The sequence below is a fragment of the Solanum pennellii genome, chromosome 2 (assembly GCF_001406875.1).
Source record: "Solanum pennellii chromosome 2, SPENNV200".
Taxonomy (NCBI): domain Eukaryota; kingdom Viridiplantae; phylum Streptophyta; class Magnoliopsida; order Solanales; family Solanaceae; genus Solanum; species Solanum pennellii.
In genome coordinates, this window is record NC_028638.1 from 53734421 (window position 1) to 53756048 (window position 21628).

General features: G+C 36.5%; 2 protein-coding genes across 2 annotated transcripts; both read left to right on the forward strand.

Annotated features, from left to right (window-relative positions):
* LOC107009547 (alpha-dioxygenase 1) lies at positions 1 to 3801 on the forward strand. Its single transcript, XM_015208891.2, has 10 exons — positions 1 to 307; positions 425 to 688; positions 1266 to 1415; positions 1661 to 1794; positions 1891 to 2104; positions 2268 to 2413; positions 2492 to 2716; positions 2801 to 3003; positions 3147 to 3390; positions 3459 to 3801. The coding sequence occupies exons 1-10, from the start codon at positions 194 to 196 to the stop codon at positions 3682 to 3684; spliced, it is 1920 nt and encodes a 639-aa protein (XP_015064377.1). The 5' UTR covers positions 1 to 193; the 3' UTR covers positions 3685 to 3801.
* Positions 3802 to 10867: 7066 nt separating this feature from the next.
* Positions 10868 to 15942, forward strand: LOC107010776. The gene is made up of 3 exons (XM_015210055.2): positions 10868 to 12496; positions 12901 to 12902; positions 15715 to 15942. The coding sequence occupies exons 1-3, from the start codon at positions 10933 to 10935 to the stop codon at positions 15940 to 15942; spliced, it is 1794 nt and encodes a 597-aa protein (XP_015065541.1). The 5' UTR covers positions 10868 to 10932.
* The last annotated feature ends 5686 nt before the right edge of the window (positions 15943 to 21628 follow it).

Here is a 21628-nt window from a genome sequence, read left to right on the forward strand (position 1 = left end):
AAAATTGGAAAATAATTGTCAAAGCCATCCAACATGCTAGTATTATTTATTCCCAATTGTGATAATATTATCTTAGTGCATTTCTTCTGCTTATGTTACTTAAAAGAATAAGTTATATATATATATAGAGGACGTTACCTCCCTGTACACTCCAAAATCATATTACAAGTGATATTAATTTCTCGTATAACCAATGTCTTTTGTTATGCTCAAGAATCTCTTGCTATCCTCTCTCCGTAAATCCATCCACAAAGATTTCCATGAGATCTTCGACAAAATGACTCTCATCGATAAATTATTTTTTCTGGTAAAGAAGAGTTCGACCTAATGCTTTTATTTAATGTCTTAGTCGATCCTGATTCGATATTAATTTTTTAGTTTATTGTCTACGTACGTAGTTGGTAATAATGTGAGATGCATGCAGATTGTTCATTTTATTGATAAACATAACTTTTGGCACCGGCTACCGGTATTCTTTGGGTTACTTTATCTTGGAGCACGGCGGAGTCTTCACCAGCAATATAATTTGATCAACGTCGGTAGAACACCTACCGGAGTTCGATCAAATCCGGCAGATTACCCTTACAGAACTGCTGATGGAAAATTCAATGACCCTTTTAATGAAGGAACAGGCAGTCAATTTTCTTTCTTTGGCAGGAATATGATGCCTCTTCATCAGAATAATAAGGTACTCCACTTTGATTTTTCTCTATCAATATAATTAGTTAGACGAGATAAAAAAAAATGACCCTCATCAATATATGTTTTATTTTAAGTGTCTAATTAAGAAATAAAGAGAAAATTTTGAATCTTTCATGTGGGCTTAAATTAAAAATGTGTACTTTTTCTATAAACTTTTTGCTATTAAAATAAAGAAAATAAATTTATATATGAGGCCTCCGGTAAATCATAAATTGATATATGTCTGACTTTAACATGAGGGGTCAAACATCGATAAATCATAATTTTATTTTGATATTACGTAAAAAAAAAAGAGAAGCAATTTCAAATCTAACACTATCCTAAATGTTAGCACATTAAGTCATACTTAACCTAACAAACTAAAAAAAAAAAAAAACAGTTGAATTAGGACGGGAAGAGTAATTAAATTAAAAAGAAATCTAAAAATTGAGAGAGGTAAAGGACAAGTAACTACTATTTTTTTTTAATAGACGGGTTAGCTTTTAGGTAATATAATGACGGCAAATTATTTAAACATATTGTTTTTACTTTTTTCTAATAAAAATAAAATGACACGTGTGCAGTTAAAAAAGCCAGATCCAATGGTAGTAGCAACGAAGCTTCTAGCACGCAGAAAATTCATAGACACTGGAAAACAATTCAATATGATAGCTGCTTCTTGGATACAATTTATGGTTCATGATTGGATCGATCATTTGGAAGATACTCAACAGGTAAACCTACTTGAATTTCTCATATATATATATACATATAGTTTGGTGAAAATAAAATAATCGATAAGCTTACGTATATGTACATAGCTAGTTCACCAATATGAGCATTTTTTATACACTTCATATATAGTGTATAATTACGTACTGTGTACATAATTTTATAAACTAGAATGTCCCAAAGATATTAGATGGTAATTTTCTCGAAAAATATAATTTGTGACAAACTATATAAATTTTGTGCACAGGTTGAGCTAAGGGCACCAAAAGAAGTTGCTAATGAATGCCCTCTCAAGTCCTTTAGGTTTAACAAATCCAAAGAAACTCCTACAGATTTTTATGAAATCAAAACCGGTCACTTGAACAGCCGTACTCCCTGGTGGTAATATTTCTAAATATTTATCATAAATAATTCATTTAGACAAACTAAATTATTATTTGGTCCAAAATAAATAATTATTTTAATATTCATATGAAGGGACGGAAGTGTAATTTATGGAAGTAACGAGGATGTATTGAAGAAAGTGAGAACATTTAAAGACGGAAAACTGAGATTAGCTGAAAATGGACTCATCCAACAAGATGAAAATGGAAAAATTATCTCTGGTGATGTTCGTAACACTTGGGCTGGACTTTTAACGCTTCAAGCTCTCTTTGTTCAAGAGCACAATGCTGTTTGTGACACTTTGAAGGTACGTACGTACTAATTAATCATATTGGAGTCTAACTATTAGTAACACGAAAAATAAAAATAAGACAGGTTGTTATCAATACGCATTTGTTTATATTTGAGATAGTGGATGATATTGAATCTTTTTTTTTTTTAAAAAAAAACTTCGATTATCAATATTTCAGAAAGAATATCCAGAATTAGAGGATGAAGAGTTGTATCGTCATGCAAGGCTAGTCACTTCAGCTGTAATTGCAAAAGTTCACACCATAGATTGGACTGTTCAGCTTCTGAAAACCGATACTATGCTTGCAGGAATGCGTGCCAATTGGTTAGTATTTATCTCTAATATATCAATTGTACTATCGTTACGCATGAATAAAAATAAAATTGATTTGTATGATGACAGGTATGGATTACTAGGAAAGAAATTCAAGGATACATTTGGTCATGTTGGTCCCATTTTAAGTGGTGTTGTGGGAATGAAAAAACCTGAGAATCATGGAGTGCCTTATTCCTTAACTGAGGAATTTACGAGTGTCTATCGAATGCATCAACTCCTACCTGATACACTTCAGCTAAGAAATATAGATGCCACGCCTGGACCAAACAAATCTCTTCCTTTAACTAATGAGTAAGTCCTCATTATATACGCTATTTTAATATATACTGACAAAAAATAATAATTTAATTTCTCATTGCGATACTGAAATTGTAGAATTCCCATGGAAGAAGTAGTTGGGAGTAAAGGAAAAGAGAATTTATCAAGAATTGGGTTTACTAAGCAAATGGTTTCAATGGGCCACCAAGCTAGTGGAGCTCTTGAGCTTTGGAACTATCCAGTGTGGATGAGAGATCTTATTGCCCAAGATGTTGATGGAACTGATAGGCCACATCCTATTGACCTTCCAGCCCTTGAAAGTAAGTTTATTTTCTATTACAATCAGAATATCGAGTTTTACTGTTAATAATTTGGTCCAAAAATGTCTCTGCTATTTAATTGGTTAACCATAGTCATATGAGTATTTCTTTTTTTTTTTTCATTAATTATATTTTGATGGCAGTTTATAGGGATAGAGAAAGAAGTATTCCTAGGTACAATGACTTTAGAAGAGGAATGCTTCAAATTCCTATTTCGAAATGGGAAGATTTGACAGATGATGAAGAAGCAATCAAAACACTTCGTGAAGTATACGATGATGATATAGAAGAGTTGGATTTATTAGTGGGACTCATGGCGGAGAAAAAGATTAAAGGATTTGCCATTTCAGAAACAGCCTTCAACATATTCCTTCTCATGGCTATAAGGTTTTGTAACTAAACAAGAAAATTTTATGTTTTTTTTTTACACAATCAGGTAACATTCGAATTTACAGGAGGTTAGAGGCAGATAGATTTTTCACAAGCAATTACAACGAGGAGACATACACAAAAAAAGGATTAGAATGGGTGAATACTACTGAGAGTTTAAAAGATGTGTTAGATCGTCATTATCCAGAAATGACTGATAAATGGATGGATTCAAACAGTGCCTTCTCTGTTTGGGATTCTTCTCCACAACCTCATAATCCTATTCCACTCTATTTTCGTGTTCCTCAGTAGTAGACCTCAAAATCATGTGTGTAACTATTTATTAATACCGTAATACGTACAAGTTTGTATTTAAGGTGTCTTGTTCTATTTCATCAAAATAATATATTGTTTCTTGGTCTGTGAAAATAACTATTACTTAGTAATTCGTATTATTATATATATATCATGCAATGTCTTATTACTAAATCGTCGAGGAGATGTAGCAATCCTATATATGGACCAGCTTGTTGTATGGAAAAGGCTGAATTCATCGGCAGACCTTTTTTCACTTAGACATTTTAAATAGGCTTTGTTCATTTTAAGTATCTCAAATAGGGGTTCACTATGCCATTTTGACACCTTTTTGACAATCAACACACTTGCAAATGACATGTCATGGTGACTAATTAAAAGCTGACATGTGACATTTGAATGTAAAAACAATAATTTTAAAATAAATTTTTAAAAAAACAACTAATTTTTCAGCAAAAGTAAATAATAAAATTATCTATTTTCTACCATTCCACTCCACCTTATATCACCCCACCCCTATCCTATCTGCCTTACGTTCCTTTTGCCTCCCCAACTCTATAACCATTTTCTTGGTTCCTTCTTCCATTTTTTTTTTTTAAAAAAAGGTCATTAGATTTTAGGCTTTTTTAATTGATTTTGAAAATTATATATGACATTCTTCTAATTTTTTTGAGAAAAAATATGTGTTGTTCTAAAAAATCTTTTCAAAATTAGTGTAATGATTTCTAAAATTTTTGTTCTTATAAATGTTTTTAAAATTAGTGTGATAGTTTTTTATTTTATTTTTCATATTTTGTAAGTTCTTTTTATCATGAATTTTCATGGGGAAGGTGGAATAAGTGGTAAGGCTAAAAAGTGAAGAAGAAGGAAAAAAGTTGAAAAAAATCCAAAAAAGAACCCCTCACGCACTCAAAATGGGTGCATCACATACAAATATGTCAAGTTAGCAAAAAGTGTCAAAATGACACATCAAAACTCAACATGAGGTGTCCAAAATGAATAAAGACTAATTAACAAAAAGTAGGTATTTATCTTTATCTAGAAGTTTAGAATTAGCGGTAGTGCATTATCTATCATACTTAGATACTTGAAATTATCAAAAGGTACATGTATGTTTCAATTTGATCTTTAAAATATTATTTACAGTACTATTTGATTCTTGAAATTTTGAACAGCATGAGGCATCGATATAACCACATCGTATATTCCTGCGTGAACACGCCACAAGTATAATTATTTAACAAATCTCCTTTAAATTTTCCATCCATGGCACTTCCAATATACAAATTAATATTGATGGTAAAAGGCTTTCTAATTCGAAACCCGGCCATCTCGATATCTGGGGGTAAATACTTTATAATTAGCTTCGTGGGAAAAAAATAAGTAAGATTTTTATTTATATATAGGTGTTGCATAAATTTTATTGAGCTACCCATAGGTTCACTTCCATAAATCTTGGCATTGAAATTTAGGGTAAGTTGAGGAATTAGTCACTCAAATTTCAAGTAGAACGTAACTAATTCGTTTGGCTACAATGTCAGAATTGTCAAAGTAATCCATGATCCAATGTGTGCTATTTTTATTTTTTTATTTTACGTACGTAGGTGTCTAATGTCTTATGCTTTTGTAAATTATATAGTAGTATCTATATTAATATTATATAAAGAGGATGTTCATATATACTCAAAATTAAGCAAAAAAAAGCCATCATATCATATTACAATTATCTTTATCATCGTAAAAATTAAGGACGAAATTAATAACGTAACGTGTTTGGTTATGTCATTCCTCGAGAATCTCTTGCTATCCCATCTTCGTAATTTCATTCACAAAGATTTTCAAGTATTTGATGAAATGACTCTAATCAACAAATTTTTGTTTCTGGTAATTGTTTTATTAGATTAATTATATATATCTTCTATTTTTTTTTAGGTTACCAAATTAATTTGTTTGATTTTCGACTCAAAAGCTACTAGCACGTAGAAAATTCATAGACACTGGAAAACAACTTAACATAATAGCTGCCTCTTGGATACAATTTATGATTCATGATTGGATGGATCATATGGAAGACACTAAACAGGTCAAGAATCAAAGCTCCATCTTAGATAATTTCATTTTACTACTAAAATAGTTACATTGGCTAATTATTTTTTATTATTGTTGGTAATATTAATGTTGTACGTGTGCATGCACAGATGAAACTCGATGCACCTAAAGAAGTTGCAAGTCAGTGCCCTCTGAAGTCTTTTAAATTTTACAAGTCCACGGAAACTCCTACGGGCTTAGATGAAATCAAAACGGGTCACTTGAACATACGTACCCCTTGGTGGTAATTAAATATTTCATACATTACTGCAATAGTTTTACATTTTTGCTCTAAATGAACATATATATTACCAACATGGGTTGTGGTGCATTAGTGGGAGTATTTCATCCTCAATCAGAGGTTTCGGATTCTAGTCCTGGTATGGAAAAAATTAAGTTAGAGTGTCACCCCGAATGGACCCTGCAAAAAATCCTGTTGGGAGCACCACCCCTGAATAGGTCATGCAGTGCACAATCCGAATGTTGGGTTTTATTTGCCCTGATTTCTTACCATAAATAGGTTTTCCTTTTAGGAAAAGGATTTTGATTGACCAATCTTTTTTCTAGTAGGAAAATGTTTAGGACTCTATAAATAGAGACATGTTCCTTCTAACTTAATTAACATTCACAATGTAGTCTTAATGGCTTTGAGAGTTTTGGTTAGAGGGAGAATTTGTGGATCACAAGCTTGATAGGTTATCACTTGTGTGAACCTCCCATGTATTCCGAGTGAATTGGTAGAGGTTGTTTCCCTCTGTATTTTGTACTCTCATATTTATAGTGGATTGCTCATCTCTTTTATGGACGTAGGTCGATTGACCGAACCACGTTAAATCTTTGTGTCTTTTGGTATATTTTTCGTTGTCTTCTTACTCGTGGTCTTTTGAGATTTGCTTTGCTAGCTTCCGCATTTACACCTACTTATTTTCGGCCCTAACGAATTTAGTCGGAGCTCTAATATGGATGGACTTTGAGCACCGAGCGTGAAAAAAGAAAGAAGTATATATGCGTATTTAGAACAGATGACATGTTTTTCTGTTCTTCATTAATTCTCTTGTATTTTGTAATCTATGATATTTGAAATTTATGGAAACAACGCAGATGATTTAAAGAAAGTAAGAACATTTATAGACGGAAAGTTGAAACTATCAGAAAATGGGCTTATCCAACAAGATGAAAATGAAAAAATCATCTCTGGTGATGTTCGCTTTACTTGGGCTGTACTTTTGACACTCTACTGTCACGGACTTTTTGATTCGGACAAGACTCCGTGTGGCACTTGACGGTTTACTCACGATTCTTTCACGATTCTTGCAAACTCAAGTAAGCCTCTCACAATTTGGATCGCTAAGAGAAATCAAGAAGAAAGACAAAAGACAATTTTGGAAGAAAGACTTGTATTCAAATGTTGGTGGATGCTTTACAAATACAATGACCCTACTATTTATACTACTCTAACCACTAAGAGTAAATAAATACAACTATACAAGTCCCTATGTTCATGCACTCAAGGCATGACTACATTCTAAGAATGTCTAAGTCTTCCAAAAAGGACTCCTAGCCTTGACTAGTCTGTCCTTGATTCTGATGGCGTCTTGCGGATCGGAGGCAGAATTTGTGTGCCCAGGACAGGCGATTTCATTAGATTGATTCTTGAGGAGGCCCATTGTACTCGGTATTCCATCCATCCGGGAGCGGCGAAGATGTATCATGATCTGAGTCAGCATTACTGGTGGTGTGGGATGAAGAGAGATATTTCAGACTTTGTTTCGAGGTGTTTGACTTGCCAGCAGGTCAAGTGTGAGCACCAGCGGCCCGGGGGTGTATCTCAGAGGATGCCTATTCCTACTTGGAAGTGGGAGCGGATTACTATGGACTTTGTTGTGGGTTTGCCTACCACAGTGGGTGGTTATGACTCTATTTGGGTTATTGTTGATAGGCTGACCAAGTCTGCCCACTTCATTCCGGTTCGGGTGAAGTATACGGCAGAAAAGTTAGCCGAGCTTTATATTAGTCAGATTGTGCGACTACATGGAGTTCCGATTTCTATCATATCAGATCGGGGTTCACTATTTACTTCTCATTTCTGGAAGGCATTACAACATGGTCTGGGTACCCAGTTAGATATGAGTACGGCATTTCACCCTCAGACAGATGGTCAATCTGAGCGGACCATTCAGGTATTGGAAGATATGCTTCGAGCGTGTGTGATCGATTTTGGTGCTAGATGGGATCAACATTTACCCTTAGCGGAGTTTGCCTATAATAACAGTTATCACTCTAGTATCCAAATGGCCCCATTTGAGGCATTGTATGGAAGACGGTGTAGGTCTCCGATAGGTTGGTTTGATTCGGCGGAGATGGACTCTTTGGATACAGACTTGCTTAGAGATGCTATGGAGCAAGTCCGTATGATTCAGTATAGACTGTTGACAGCCCAAAGTCGACAGAAGAGTTATGCAGACCGGAGAGTTAGAGCTTTGGTGTTTATGGAGGGTGATCATGTTTGGCTTCGAGTATCACCCATGAAGGGTGTGATGAGGTTTGGAAAGAAGGGCAAGCTTAGCCCTAGGTTCATTGGACCTTTTGAGATTTTGAGCCGAGTGGGAGAGGTGGCCTATAAGTTGGCCTTGCCACCTAGTTTGTCGGCAGTTCATCCTGTTTTCCATGTCTCTATGCTTCGGAAGTATATTCCGGATGAATCTCATGTGATTTCACTCGATTCTGTGGAGCTGGGTCCAGACTTGACATATGAGGAGGAGCCTATAGCTATTTTGGATAGGCAAATTCGAAAGCTTAGGACCAAAGAGATTGCTTCAGTGAAGGTGCAATGGAAGCACCGATCAGTGGGAGAGGCAACTTGGGAGACAGAGTCTGACATGCGTGCCAGATATCCTCAACTTTTTGAAGCATCAGGTACTTTCTTTTACTTTATGTTCGAGGACGAACATGATTTTTAGTGGTGGATAATGTAATGACCCGGAAGGTCATTTTTGGAAATTTTAAATATTAGTGTAACTTGAGTTAATTAATCGATAGTTTATGGGCTAAAGTGATAATTTATTTAAGACCCTATACTATTTAGCCTTTATTTAATAAAATATGTGGGTAAAACCTATCACAATTAGTACTTAATAAATTCATAAAAGGAAAAGGAGAAAGGAGATCGACGGAACGAGGACGAAGGGTTCGACTGCTGCTTCAGGTAAACAACTTATGCATTAAATGCCTTGTGAAAATGTCTTGTTTATCACTATACACGTGTACATAACATTATAATATGAATGGAAGAAGGGAATTTGAAACAAGAATTGGCAGTGGCATACATATTGAAATTGGGTAAGCATATGATTAATTTAAATAGTCTAATCATTGTCCAATGATGACCTAATAATTGGATAATAATGCCTAATCATTGGACATGATTGCTTAGTGAATAATTTATTTAATTAATGTTTATAGTTGAACATTAGAAATATGTTAATCTGTAAATTGTTTTGAGGCACATCTGATTTAGTTAATTGTTTAGTTATCACATTATGATTCAAGTTTTGACATATTAAGATGTGATATTAAATATTGAGTATAGTATAATTATATAAGAACTTTCACGGTTGTGGTGTTTGGATAAATTATGACCTAATTGACTTGAAATTTAGAAAATATGAGATTTGACTTATTGGTTGGAATCAAGATTTAGTAACTTGATTATAAATTTGGGTGTATTTTTAGGTCAAGGTTAAACAAATAAAAATGTGGGTGTTGTTAATTCTAAAACTTTATTGTGAATATATACTTGAATAGATTCCATTGGTTCGGAAGCTCAACGGAAAGGGAAGGCTCAAGCCCTAGAGTAATTATTCGATTGACTAAGGCAAGTGGATTTCTAAACCCTTGTTAAGCGTATGAAATTCGTGTATTTTCTTGTGTGATGTTGAGAATGATTTGGAGACTTGTTGCTTATTTGTTGGTGTTGTATTCCTTGTTGTAAATTGAGCTTTGGTATCAAAATGGTTATCTCCTCATTTTTCATTTGAGCATGTAATTTGCATTGTACTTGAGACATGGTTGTGGTAAGAGGATGTACCATTTCGAGGGTCGTATCGCGCGCCGCGATGGATATCATATTTCGAGGGACGTATCGCGCGCCGCGAAGGTTACTATTATCGAGGGTCGTGTCGTGCGCCGCGACAGATGCATGGACAGATATGTCCCCCATGGGTCCCGGACTGAGAGACAGCGGGTGTGTATCGTTAGGGAAGACATGCATCACTATACTTGACATTGCATCTCATGGCATTACACATTTTATTATTGATGAACTTGAACATGTGTTTTGTTGATCTTGTGAGTGTTTCTCTGTGAAGCTTGTGACTGTTGAATATTGAGTTGTTATTGAGAATGTGTAAACTGATAGAGTGTGGTTATTGAGTTGTGTGTTTGGTAAACTGTAAACTATTAGACTGTAGCGTGGAGGTTTAGATATGGTGTAAGAAGTGCCCGTATTTTGTTCACTTAACTTGTGTTTAGAGGTTTGCTTGTTGGGTACCGCGTGGTTTGGTACTCACCCCTTGCTTCTACAAATTTTTGTAGGATACGAGCCTGGATCTTCGTGATACCTGTCATTCTTTTCGTTTCCGAGGCATCTTGTGGAGGATTGTGAGGTAGCTGCTTGTCATCTCAGCGAACTTTCCTACTCCAGTTTATGACTTTGTTTTTACTTGAAAGACAACTTCATTTAGACTTCTATTTTATTTCAATTCTAATATTTACATTAGAGGCTTGTGCACGTGACAACCTGATTTTGGGGATTGGATTAATATGACTTGGTTTCATAATAGGAATTGTTGTTGGATTGTCATTTACTTCCGCACTTTGTTAGATATTTGGTTTTAGGCTGACTTGTCTTGGTGGGATAAGACGAGTGCCATCACACCCATTTTTGGGTCGTGACAAAATGGTATCAGAGCCCCAGGTTCATAGGTCTCACGTGTATACAAGCCGAGTCTACGTAGAGTCTCAAGGATCAGTACGGAGACGTCTGTACTTATCTCTGAGAGGCTACGAGGATTACTAGGAAACTTCTTTTTGTTCATTCTTTCTCATCGTGCGTAGTCACCTTCTTTAGTACTGAGTTGTTGTATACTCTTTTGACAGATGACGAGAACTAGAACTAATGTTACTGGTGGTAGAGGGGAGGCACTTCCCGAGGCAGTTGTTGAGGCCCCAGCTAGAGGTAGGGGTAGATCTCGAGCTAGAGGTCGTGCTAGTAGTGCGACAGTAGCCAGAGGTCGTGGACGTGGAGCAGCACCAGTGAGAGGTCGTGCTAGAGAGGTCTCTACCGAACCTCAGATTAATGACAGAGAGGACCAGGTTCCTCCAGATCCCGTAGTCACACCTTTGCTTCAGGATACGCTATTGAGGGTGTTAAGTGTGTTAGAGGGCTTTTCTCAGGGTGGTGGTGCAACTACCACACCACATGACTCTCGTACTAGAGAGGGGGCTCAGACCCAAGAGCAGCAACAAGCTCCGGTTGTTCAGGATGCGGTGGGGCAACTACCAGTAGATCCCGCGGTTCAGAATGATGTTGCACCAGCAGTTGGGGGTCAAGTTGCATCGATGGTTGTTCTGACAGAGGATGAGCAGCGTAGGTATGAGAGATTTCGAAAGATGGACCCACCTCAGTTTCAGGGTGGGAAGAGCGAGGACGCTCATGAGTTTCTAACTACCTGCCGAGAGTTACTAGAGGTGGTTGGATTAGCTGAGTCACATGGGGTTAGATATGCTACACTCCAGCTTCGTGGACCAGCGAGAGACTGGTGGAGGACTTATTCGGGATGTTTGCCAGTTGGATCTCCTCCAGTGACTTGGGAGCAGTTTGCTAGCGCATTCCAAGATCGTTTTATCCCATGGAGCGTGAGAGAGGAGAGTCGCTTGAGGTTTGAGAGTCTGAGACAGGATGGTTTATCGGTTACAGAGTATGAGGCACGTTTTTGCCAGTTGTCTAGGCATGCGTTGGCCATTATTCCAAATGAGACAGAGAGGATCCGCAGATTCGTGAGGGGATTGACTTTCTCTATCAGGTCAGCTGTGTTTCGGACATCTAGGGAGGGGACTTCTTTCCAGTCCATTGTGAGCGCCGCCAAAGAGGCGGAATTGATGGAGAGAGAGGAGTTTGGGGACCCTAAAAGGGCCCGTATATCAGGCCAGTTTCATGGTGCCTCATCTGGAGGTAGGGGATCACAGAGAGTGAGTGGTTCTTTTCAGCAGCGGGGACCTATTCATGCATCTATGCCGACATTTGAGGGTGGCCAGACATCTAGGGGTTCTTATGGCCCAGGTCAGGGCTCGTACGGTTCACAGCAGCGACCTACAGGGCGAGGCAATTATAGTGGGTTTTCAGGGTCCACACAACAGTTCCCAGGTCAGAGATTTTGTTTTACTTGTGGAGATCCCGATCATCTAATGCGGCAGTGTACTTCACAAAGGGGTCGTGGTGGGCCTCGACCTAATTCTTCATTCCAGACTAGACCACCAGCACCACAGGGTAGAGGTCGTGGCAGAGTTCAGTCAGGTAGAGGTGATAGAGTTTCTAGTAGTGGTGTTGCAGCTCAGCAGAGTGGGGGTAGAGGTACCACCCAGGATGGAGGTGGACGAGGAGGCCACTGCTATGCTTTCCCCGGGAGACCTGAGGCGGAGACCTCCGATGCTGTTATTACAGGTATCATCCCAGTATGCCATCGACCTGCGTCTGTGTTGTTTGATCCAGGTTCTACATTCTCTTATGTGTCTACGTATTTTGCTGCTAAATTTGATATGATATGTGATAGCATGACTGTACCTATTCGTGTTTCTACACCCGTGGGTAAGCCCTTAGTGGTGGATCGAGTGTATCGATCCTGTCTTGTTTCTTTGGCTGGGTATGACACTTGGGTAGACTTAATCATTCTGGGGATGGTAGACTTTGATGTTATCTTGGGTATGGATTGGCTTTCTCCTTATCATGCTGTCCTTGATTGTAATGCAAAGACTGTGACTTTAGCAATGCCTGGTGTTCCGAGGGTTGAGTGGAAGAGTGCTAGTGGTTCTTATCCTAGAAAGGTCATCTCTTTTATCCGTGCTCAGAGGTTGGTGGAGAGGGGGTGTTTGTCTTACTTAGCTTTTATTCGGGATACTAGTGTTGAACCACCTCCCATGGAATCTGTTCCCGTGGTTCAGGAGTTTCTCGATGTATTTCCTTCTGATCTTCCAGGTGTTCCTCCCGATAGGGATATCGATTTTGCTATTGATTTGGAGCCGGGCACTAAGCCTATTTCTATCCCTCCATACCGTATGGCTCCAGCAGAGTTGAAAGAATTGAAGGATCAGTTGCAGGATTTATTGAGTAAGGGTTTTATTCGCCCTAGTGTATCACCTTGGGGTGCCCCTGTATTGTTTGTGAAGAAGAAGGATGGGACTATGAGAATGTGTATTGATTACAGACAGTTGAACAAGGTAACAGTGAAGAATAAGTATCCTCTTCCGCGTATTGATGACTTATTTGATCAGTTACAGGGAGCATCATTGTTCTCTAAGATTGATTTGAGGTCTGGGTATCATCAGTTGAAGATTAGGGCATCAGATATCCCTAAGACAGCTTTTCGGACCCGGTATGGGCATTATGAGTTTCTAGTGATGTCTTTCGGATTGACTAATGCTCCTGCAGCATTCATGGAGTTGATGAATGGGGTGTTTCGACCATACCTTGATTCTTTTGTGATTGTTTTCATCGATGACATCTTGGTTTACTCTAAGACTGAGGAGGACCATGTCCGACACCTGAGGATTGTACTTCAGAGGTTGAGAGAAGAGAAGTTGTATGCCAAGTTCTCAAAGTGTGAGTTCTGGCTTACTTCTGTGACATTCTTGGGACACGTGGTGTCCAAGGAGGGTATTAGAGTAGATCCGGCCAAGATTGAGGCAGTTAGAGGCTGGACGCGACCTACTTCACCTACTGAGATTAGGAGTTTTGTGGGATTGGCAGGCTATTATCGACGATTTGTTCAGAGTTTCTCTACTATTGCAGCTCCATTGACTAGATTGACTCGACAGGATGTGAGTTTTCAGTGGTCTGATGAGTGTGAGGAGAGCTTTCAAAAGCTCAAGACTTTGTTGACTTCTGCTCCTGTGTTGACTCTACCTGAGGAAGGTGTAGACTTTACTGTGTATTGTGATGCTTCAGGAGTTGGTTTGGGTGGTGTGTTGATGCAGAAGGGGAAAGTGATTGCTTATGCTTCTAGGCAATTGAAGTCCCATGAGAAGAACTACCCTACTCATGATCTGGAGTTAGCGGCTGTGGTATTTGTACTGAAGTTATGGCGTCATTATTTGTATGGAGTGCATTGTGAGATCTTCACTGATCATCGGAGTCTTCAGTATATCTTTAGCCAGAGGGATTTGAACTTGAGGCAACGGAGATGGCTTGAGTTGCTGAAGGACTATGATGTGACCATTTTGTATCATCCAGGAAAGGCCAATGTTGTGGCCGATGCTCTGAGTAGGAAGACTCCTAGCATGGGGAGTCTTGCAGCGCTTAGTATTGAGGAGAGACCATTGGCTAGAGATGTGCAGATATTAGCTAACAGTCTTGTCCGCTTGCAGATTTCAGAAGAGAGTGATGGGATGATTGCTTTTATTGAGGCTCGGTCTTCTTTAGTCGAGCAAATCCGTGCACACCAGTTTGATGATGAAAAATTATGTCTCATTCGAGACAAAGTATTGAGAGGGGAAGCTAAGGAGGCTGTCCTTGATTCTGATGGTGTCTTGAGGATCGGAGGCAGAATTTGTGTGCCCAGGACAGGCGATTTGATTAGATTGATTCTTGAGGAGGCCCATTGTTCTCGGTATTCCATCCATCCGGGAGCGGCGAAGATGTATCATGATCTGAGTCTGCATTACTGGTGGTGTGGGATGAAGAGAGATATTTCAGACTTTGTTTCGAGGTGTTTGACTTGCCAGCAGGTCAAGTGTGAGCACCAGCGGCCCGGGGGTGTATCTCAGAGGATGCCTATTCCTACTTGGAAGTGGGAGCGGATTACTATGGACTTTGTTGTGGGTTTGCCTACCACAGCGAGTGGTTATGACTCTATTTGGGTTATTGTTGATAGGCTGACCAAGTCTGCCCACTTCATCCCGGTTCGGGTGAAGTATACAGCAGAAAAGTTAGCCGAGCTATATATCAGTCAGATTGTGCGACTACATGGAGTTCCGATTTCTATCATATCAGATCGGGGTTCACTATTTACTTCTCATTTCTGGAAGGCATTACAACATGGTCTGGGTACCCAGTTAGATATGAGTACGGCATTTCACCCTCAGACAGATGGTCAATCTGAGCGGACCATTCAGGTATTGGAAGATATGCTTCGAGCGTGTGTGATCGATTTTGGTGCTAGATGGGATCAACATTTACCATTAGCGGAGTTTGCCTATAATAACAGTTATCACTCTAGTATCCAGATGGCCCCATTTGAGGCGTTGTATGGAAGGCGGTGTAGGTCTCCGATTGGTTGGTTTGATTCGGCGGAGATGGACTCTTTGGATACAGACTTGCTTAGAGATGCTATGGAGCAAGTCCGTATGATTCAGTATAGATTATTGACAGCCCAAAGTCGACAGAAGAGTTATGCAGACCGGAGAGTTAGAGCTTTGGTGTTTATGGAGGGTGATCATGTTTGGCTTCGAGTATCACCCATGAAGGGTGTGATGAGGTTTGGAAAGAAGGGCAAGCTTAGCCCTAGGTTCATTGGACCTTTTGAGATTTTGAGCCGAGTGGGAGAGGTGGCCTATAAGTTGGCCTTGCCACCTAGTTTGTCGGCAGTTCATCCTGTTTTCCATGTCTCTATGCTTCGGAAGTATATTCCGGATGAATCTCATGTGATTTCACTCGATTCTGTGGAGCTGGGTCCAGACTTGACATTTGAGGAGGAGCCTATAGCTATTTTGGATAGGCAAATTCGAAAGCTTAGGACCAAAGAGATTGCTTCAGTGAAGGTGCAATGGAAGCACCGATCAGTGGGAGAGGCAACTTGGGAGACTGAGTCTGACATGCGTGCCAGATATCCTCAACTTTTTGAAGCTTCAGGTACTTTCTTTTACTTTATGTTCGAGGACGAACATGATTTTTAGTGGTGGATAATGTAATGATCCGGAAGGTCATTTTTGGAAATTTTAAATATTAGTGTAACTTGAGTTAATTAATTGATAGTTTATGGGCTAAAGTGATAATTTATTTAAGACCCTATACTATTTAGCCTTTATTTAATAAAATATGTGGGTAAAACCTATCACAATTAGTACTTAATAAATTCATAAAAGGAAAAGGAGAAAGGAGATCGACGGAACGAGGACGAAGGGTTCGACTGCTGCTTCAGGTAAACAACTTATGCATTAAATGCCTTGTGAAAATGTCTTGTTTATCACTATACACGTGTACATAACATTATAATATGAATGGAAGAAGGGAATTTGAAACAAGAATTGGCAGTGGCATACATATTGAAATTGGGTAAGCATATGATTAATTTAAATAGTCTAATCATTGTCCAATGATGACCTAATAATTGGATAATAATGCCTAATCATTGGACATGATTGCTTAGTGAATAATTTATTTAATTAATGTTTATAGTTGAACATTAGAAATATGTTAATCTGTAAATTGTTTTGAGGCACATCTGATTTAGTTAATTGTTTAGTTATCACATTATGATTCAAGTTTTGACATATTAAGATGTGATATTAAATATTGAGTATAGTATAATTATATAAGAACTTTCACGGTTGTGGTGTTTGGATAAATTATGACCTAATTGACTTGAAATTTAGAAAATATGAGATTTGACTTATTGGTTGGAATCAAGATTTAGTAACTTGATTATAAATTTGGGTGTATTTTTAGGTCAAGGTTAAACAAATAAAAATGTGGGTGTTGTTAATTCTAAAACTTTATTGTGAATATATACTTGAATAGATTCCATTGGTTCGGAAGCTCAACGGAAAGGGAAGGCTCAAGCCCTAGAGTAATTATTCGATTGACTAAGGCAAGTGGATTTCTAAACCCTTGTTAAGCGTATGAAATTCGTGTATTTTCTTGTGTGATGTTGAGAATGATTTGGAGACTTGTTGCTTATTTGTTGGTGTTGTATTCCTTGTTGTAAATTGAGCTTTGGTATCAAAATGGTTATCTCCTCATTTTTCATTTGAGCATGTAATTTGCATTGTACTTGAGACATGGTTGTGGTAAGAGGATGTACCATTTCGAGGGTCGTATCGCGCGCCGCGATGGATATCATATTTCGAGGGACGTATCGCGCGCCGCGAAGGTTACTATTATCGAGGGTCGTGTCGTGCGCCGCGACAGATGCATGGACAGATATGTCCCCCATGGGTCCCGGACTGAGAGACAGCGGGTGTGTATCGTTAGGGAAGACATGCATCACTATACTTGACATTGCATCTCATGGCATTACACATTTTATTATTGATGAACTTGAACATGTGTTTTGTTGATCTTGTGAGTGTTTCTCTGTGAAGCTTGTGACTGTTGAATATTGAGTTGTTATTGAGAATGTGTAAACTGATAGAGTGTGGTTATTGAGTTGTGTGTTTGGTAAACTGTAAACTATTAGACTGTAGCGTGGAGGTTTAGATATGGTGTAAGAAGTGCCCGTATTTTGTTCACTTAACTTGTGTTTAGAGGTTTGCTTGTTGGGTACCGCGTGGTTTGGTACTCACCCCTTGCTTCTACAAATTTTTGTAGGATACGAGCCTGGATTTTTGTGATACCTTCCATTCTCTTCGTTTCCGAGGCATCTTGTGGAGGATTGTGAGGTAGCTGCTTGTCATCTCAGCGAACTTTCCTACTCCAGTTTATGACTTTGTTTTTACTTGAAAGACAACTTCATTTTAGACTTCTATTTTATTTCAATTCTAATATTTACATTAGAGGCTTGTGCACGTGACAACCTGATTTTGGGGATTGGATTAATATGACTTGGTTTCATAATAGGAATTGTTGTTGGATTGTCATTTACTTCCGCACTTTGTTAGATATTTGGTTTTAGGCTGACTTGTCTTGGTGGGATAAGACGAGTGCCATCACGCCCATTTTTGGGTCGTGACATAGAATTAGCGGTAGTGCATATCTATTATACTTGATATTATCAAAAGGTACATGTATGTTTCAATTTGATCTTTAAAATATTATTTACTGTACTATTTGATTCTTGAAATTTTGAACAGCATGAGGCATCGATATAAACACATCGTATATTCCTGCGTGAACACGCCACAAGTATAATTATTTAACAAATCTCCTTTAAATTTTCCATCCATGGCACTTCCAGTATACAAATTAATATTGATGGTAAAAGGCTTTCTAATTCTAAACCCGGCAACTCGATATCTGGGGGTAAATACTTTATAATTAGCTTCGTGGGAAAAAATAAGTAGGATTTTTATTTATATATAGGTGTTCCATAAATTTTATTGAGCTACCCATAGGTTCACTTCCATAAATCTTGGCATTGAAATTTAGGGTAAGTTGAGGAATTAGTCACTCAAATTTCAAGTAGAACGTAACTAATTCGTTTGGCTACAATGTCTGAATTGTCAAAGTCATCCATGATCCAATGCGTGCTATTTTTATTTTTTTTATTTTACGTCTAATGTCTTATGCTTTTGTAAATTATATAGTAGTATCTATATTAGTATTATATAAAGAGGATGTTCTCTTCATATATACTCAAAATTAAGCAAAAAAAAGCCATCATATCATATTACAATTATCTTTATCATCGTAAAAATTAATGACGAAATTAATAACGTAACGTGTTTGGTTATGTCATTCCTCGAGAATCTCTTGCTATCCCATCTTCGTAATTTCATTCACAAAGATTTTCATCAAGTCTCTGATGAAAGACTCTAATCAACAAATTTTTGTTTCTGGTTATTCTTTTATTAGATTAATTATATATATACCAAATTAATTTGTTTGATTTTCGACTCAAAAGAAATGATCAACAATATTAAAATTAATTTCTTTCCGTTAATCTATATATATATTGTGAAATGTATGTAGATAGTCCATTTGGTTGATAAATTGAACTTTTGGCACCGGCTACCGGTGTTGTTTGGGCTAGCTTATCTTGGAGCGCGTCGGCGCCTTCACCAGCAATATAATTTAATCAATGTCGTTACAACAACAGCCGATGGAAAATATAACGAGCCAGGCAGTGAATTTTCCTTCTTTGGGAGGAATATGATGCCTGTTCATCAGCTTAACAAGGTAATAGTTTTAGTTTAATAGAAAATCAAGAGGCCAAATTTTTAATTTCTTTAAAACATAAAAAAAAAATGCAGTTAAAGGCATGGCAGGAGGCTAGAGGCAGATACATTTTTCACAAGCAATTATAACGAGGAGACGTACACAAAGAAAGGATTAGAATGGGTGAATAAAGGTTTAAAAGATGTGTTAGATCGTCATTACCCAGATATGACTGATAAATGGATGAATTCGAGTAGCGCATTCTATTACTAATAAGCCAGCTTGCACTACTGTTTCAGCTTGTAATATTGATGTTCTTTTTTATTTTTTAATAAGACATTAACAATTTCTTATACATCAAAGTTTCATGTTTTATCAACATGGATTGTGGTGCAGTGATAATTTTGAATTCAAGCTTGAATATAGAAAAATTATATTGAGAGTGCACCATTAAATGGGCGATTAGATTTCGTGCTATGGACATCTGGTGAAATAAGAAGCTTCATGTTTTGACAAATTTTTGTAACATGAGTCTTCTTTAAAATAAATAATAATTGAAACTTAACTGAACCGAAAAGAAACAAAGATGTTTGAATTAGTTAGAAAAATTAATGTTATATACGATAATTTAAGTAAAGTAAACTATATGATAAGATTTTCATATAAATAATCAAACCGAACTGTGCGTTCTATAACCGATTTACATTCTAAACAACACATTTAGGCCCATTAATTATGGAGGCCGACTTCCATAATTAACTAGCTAATTTCAAAGTTGAGATCTATGAACTTTGTAGGACAATGATGTTTCATTTATATTTAGTTTTATATTATTCATATTCTATATGAAATTAAAATAGAAAATACTAGTACACATTTTCTCTTTATTTTCTATTGATATATAAATATTGAAGGTTAAAGAAAATATATAGTGCCCTTTTGAGTTGACTTATTTTAGGTACTTTTAAGACAAAATAGTTTTTAAGTTATTTTGAAGTGTTTGAGTATAATTATAAAGTGTTTATAAACACTTATTTTAAAGTTAAAATAACTAAAACAAATCAAAAGTCATAAGTTAAAAATCTTAACTTATGAATTTTAACTTATAAGTCATAAGCAAAAGTCTATCCAAACAGGCTCATATATTATAGGTAATTAATTGTGTAGCAATTATGAATTTTAATTCATTTTTGTAACCCAAAATAGTCTGACCCACGTAATAAGGTGATGGCCCATGGGCCAAGACGTAAGGTCCAGTGCAAATTCAGCTCGGAGGTCCTAGTCCAACTTCACTCAATAAAAAATAATTAAAATTGTTAATCAAATGTATAAGAAAATATACGCTAATTATGAGTTTATATGATATATACTTTTCGGTTATTATTTTAATGGGAAACGGCTAATTATTGTAAAACTTTTATTGGGTTAAATAGTTCGAACATAGTAAATTTGTCAATTTTTGAACCATCATTTCCACATTCACCAAATAATGTATACTTACTATCCTATCAGTCTATGACGACTTACGTAACAGTCATTCTTAATTTAAATACAATTAATAAAATCATTTTCAAGTCAATTGTTAATTGTTATACTCCATTTAAATATTAAAATACTTTTATATTAATAATAGTGTACACCAAAGTGATGAAACGTCAATTTCGTGACCTTTTCTTAGATGTTATCTATTTCAGAGAACAAAAGAGGTACACTTTGGCACGTCGTCTATCTTCAAAATATTTCCCATTTGGTGCTTTTTAATAAAACATTGGAACTTTTGACTTAAAAAAAATAGTTATAATTATTTAGTTTTTGATAGCAATTGATAAATGGGGAATCAAAAAGGAGTTGAGAAACATTATCTATTTCTATCATTTACAATTGATAAACTATTTACTATCTATATATAAAAAAAAATTCATAAATATAGACATGATTCTAGAATAATATCATATCATATCTTGCACAATATAAATAATGTGATTATGCATAGTTAAAATAATATATTGTCCCAAATGAAATCAACGATATGGTCAACCGTTTTATTTTTTTAAAGATGGCTTTCTAATTTTATACTTAAAGTTCAATACTTAAAAGGATCGCTAAACTTAAAAATCTAGTAGTTTAATTACCAAGTAAATTATTTCTATTAAAAATGAAATGACTACCAAGTGGTACTAGTTACTTGCTTGTACAAGAAACTAAAATATTTTTATTTATTGATTGAATCATTCAATAACTAATTAAGAAAGTGGAAATAGAAATATCAAAGTTGACTTTATTTATCTTTTGCTCATTCAAAGGATTTAAAAAAGAGATTACAAATAATAAGTGAAAGTGACAACCTTTTATTAATTCAAAGTTTAAAATATTAAATGTGATCATATAATTATATTCAGTATTCGAATCAACCAGCCATAAATATTCAATGCGTAAATACCATGTTACAAATTTTGAACAAGAAAATGTCATTTTTCCCTTCATCCAATCTTTAATGTTACCTAAACCACACAGTAATCAAAAATGAAACTTTTATTTACATAATAA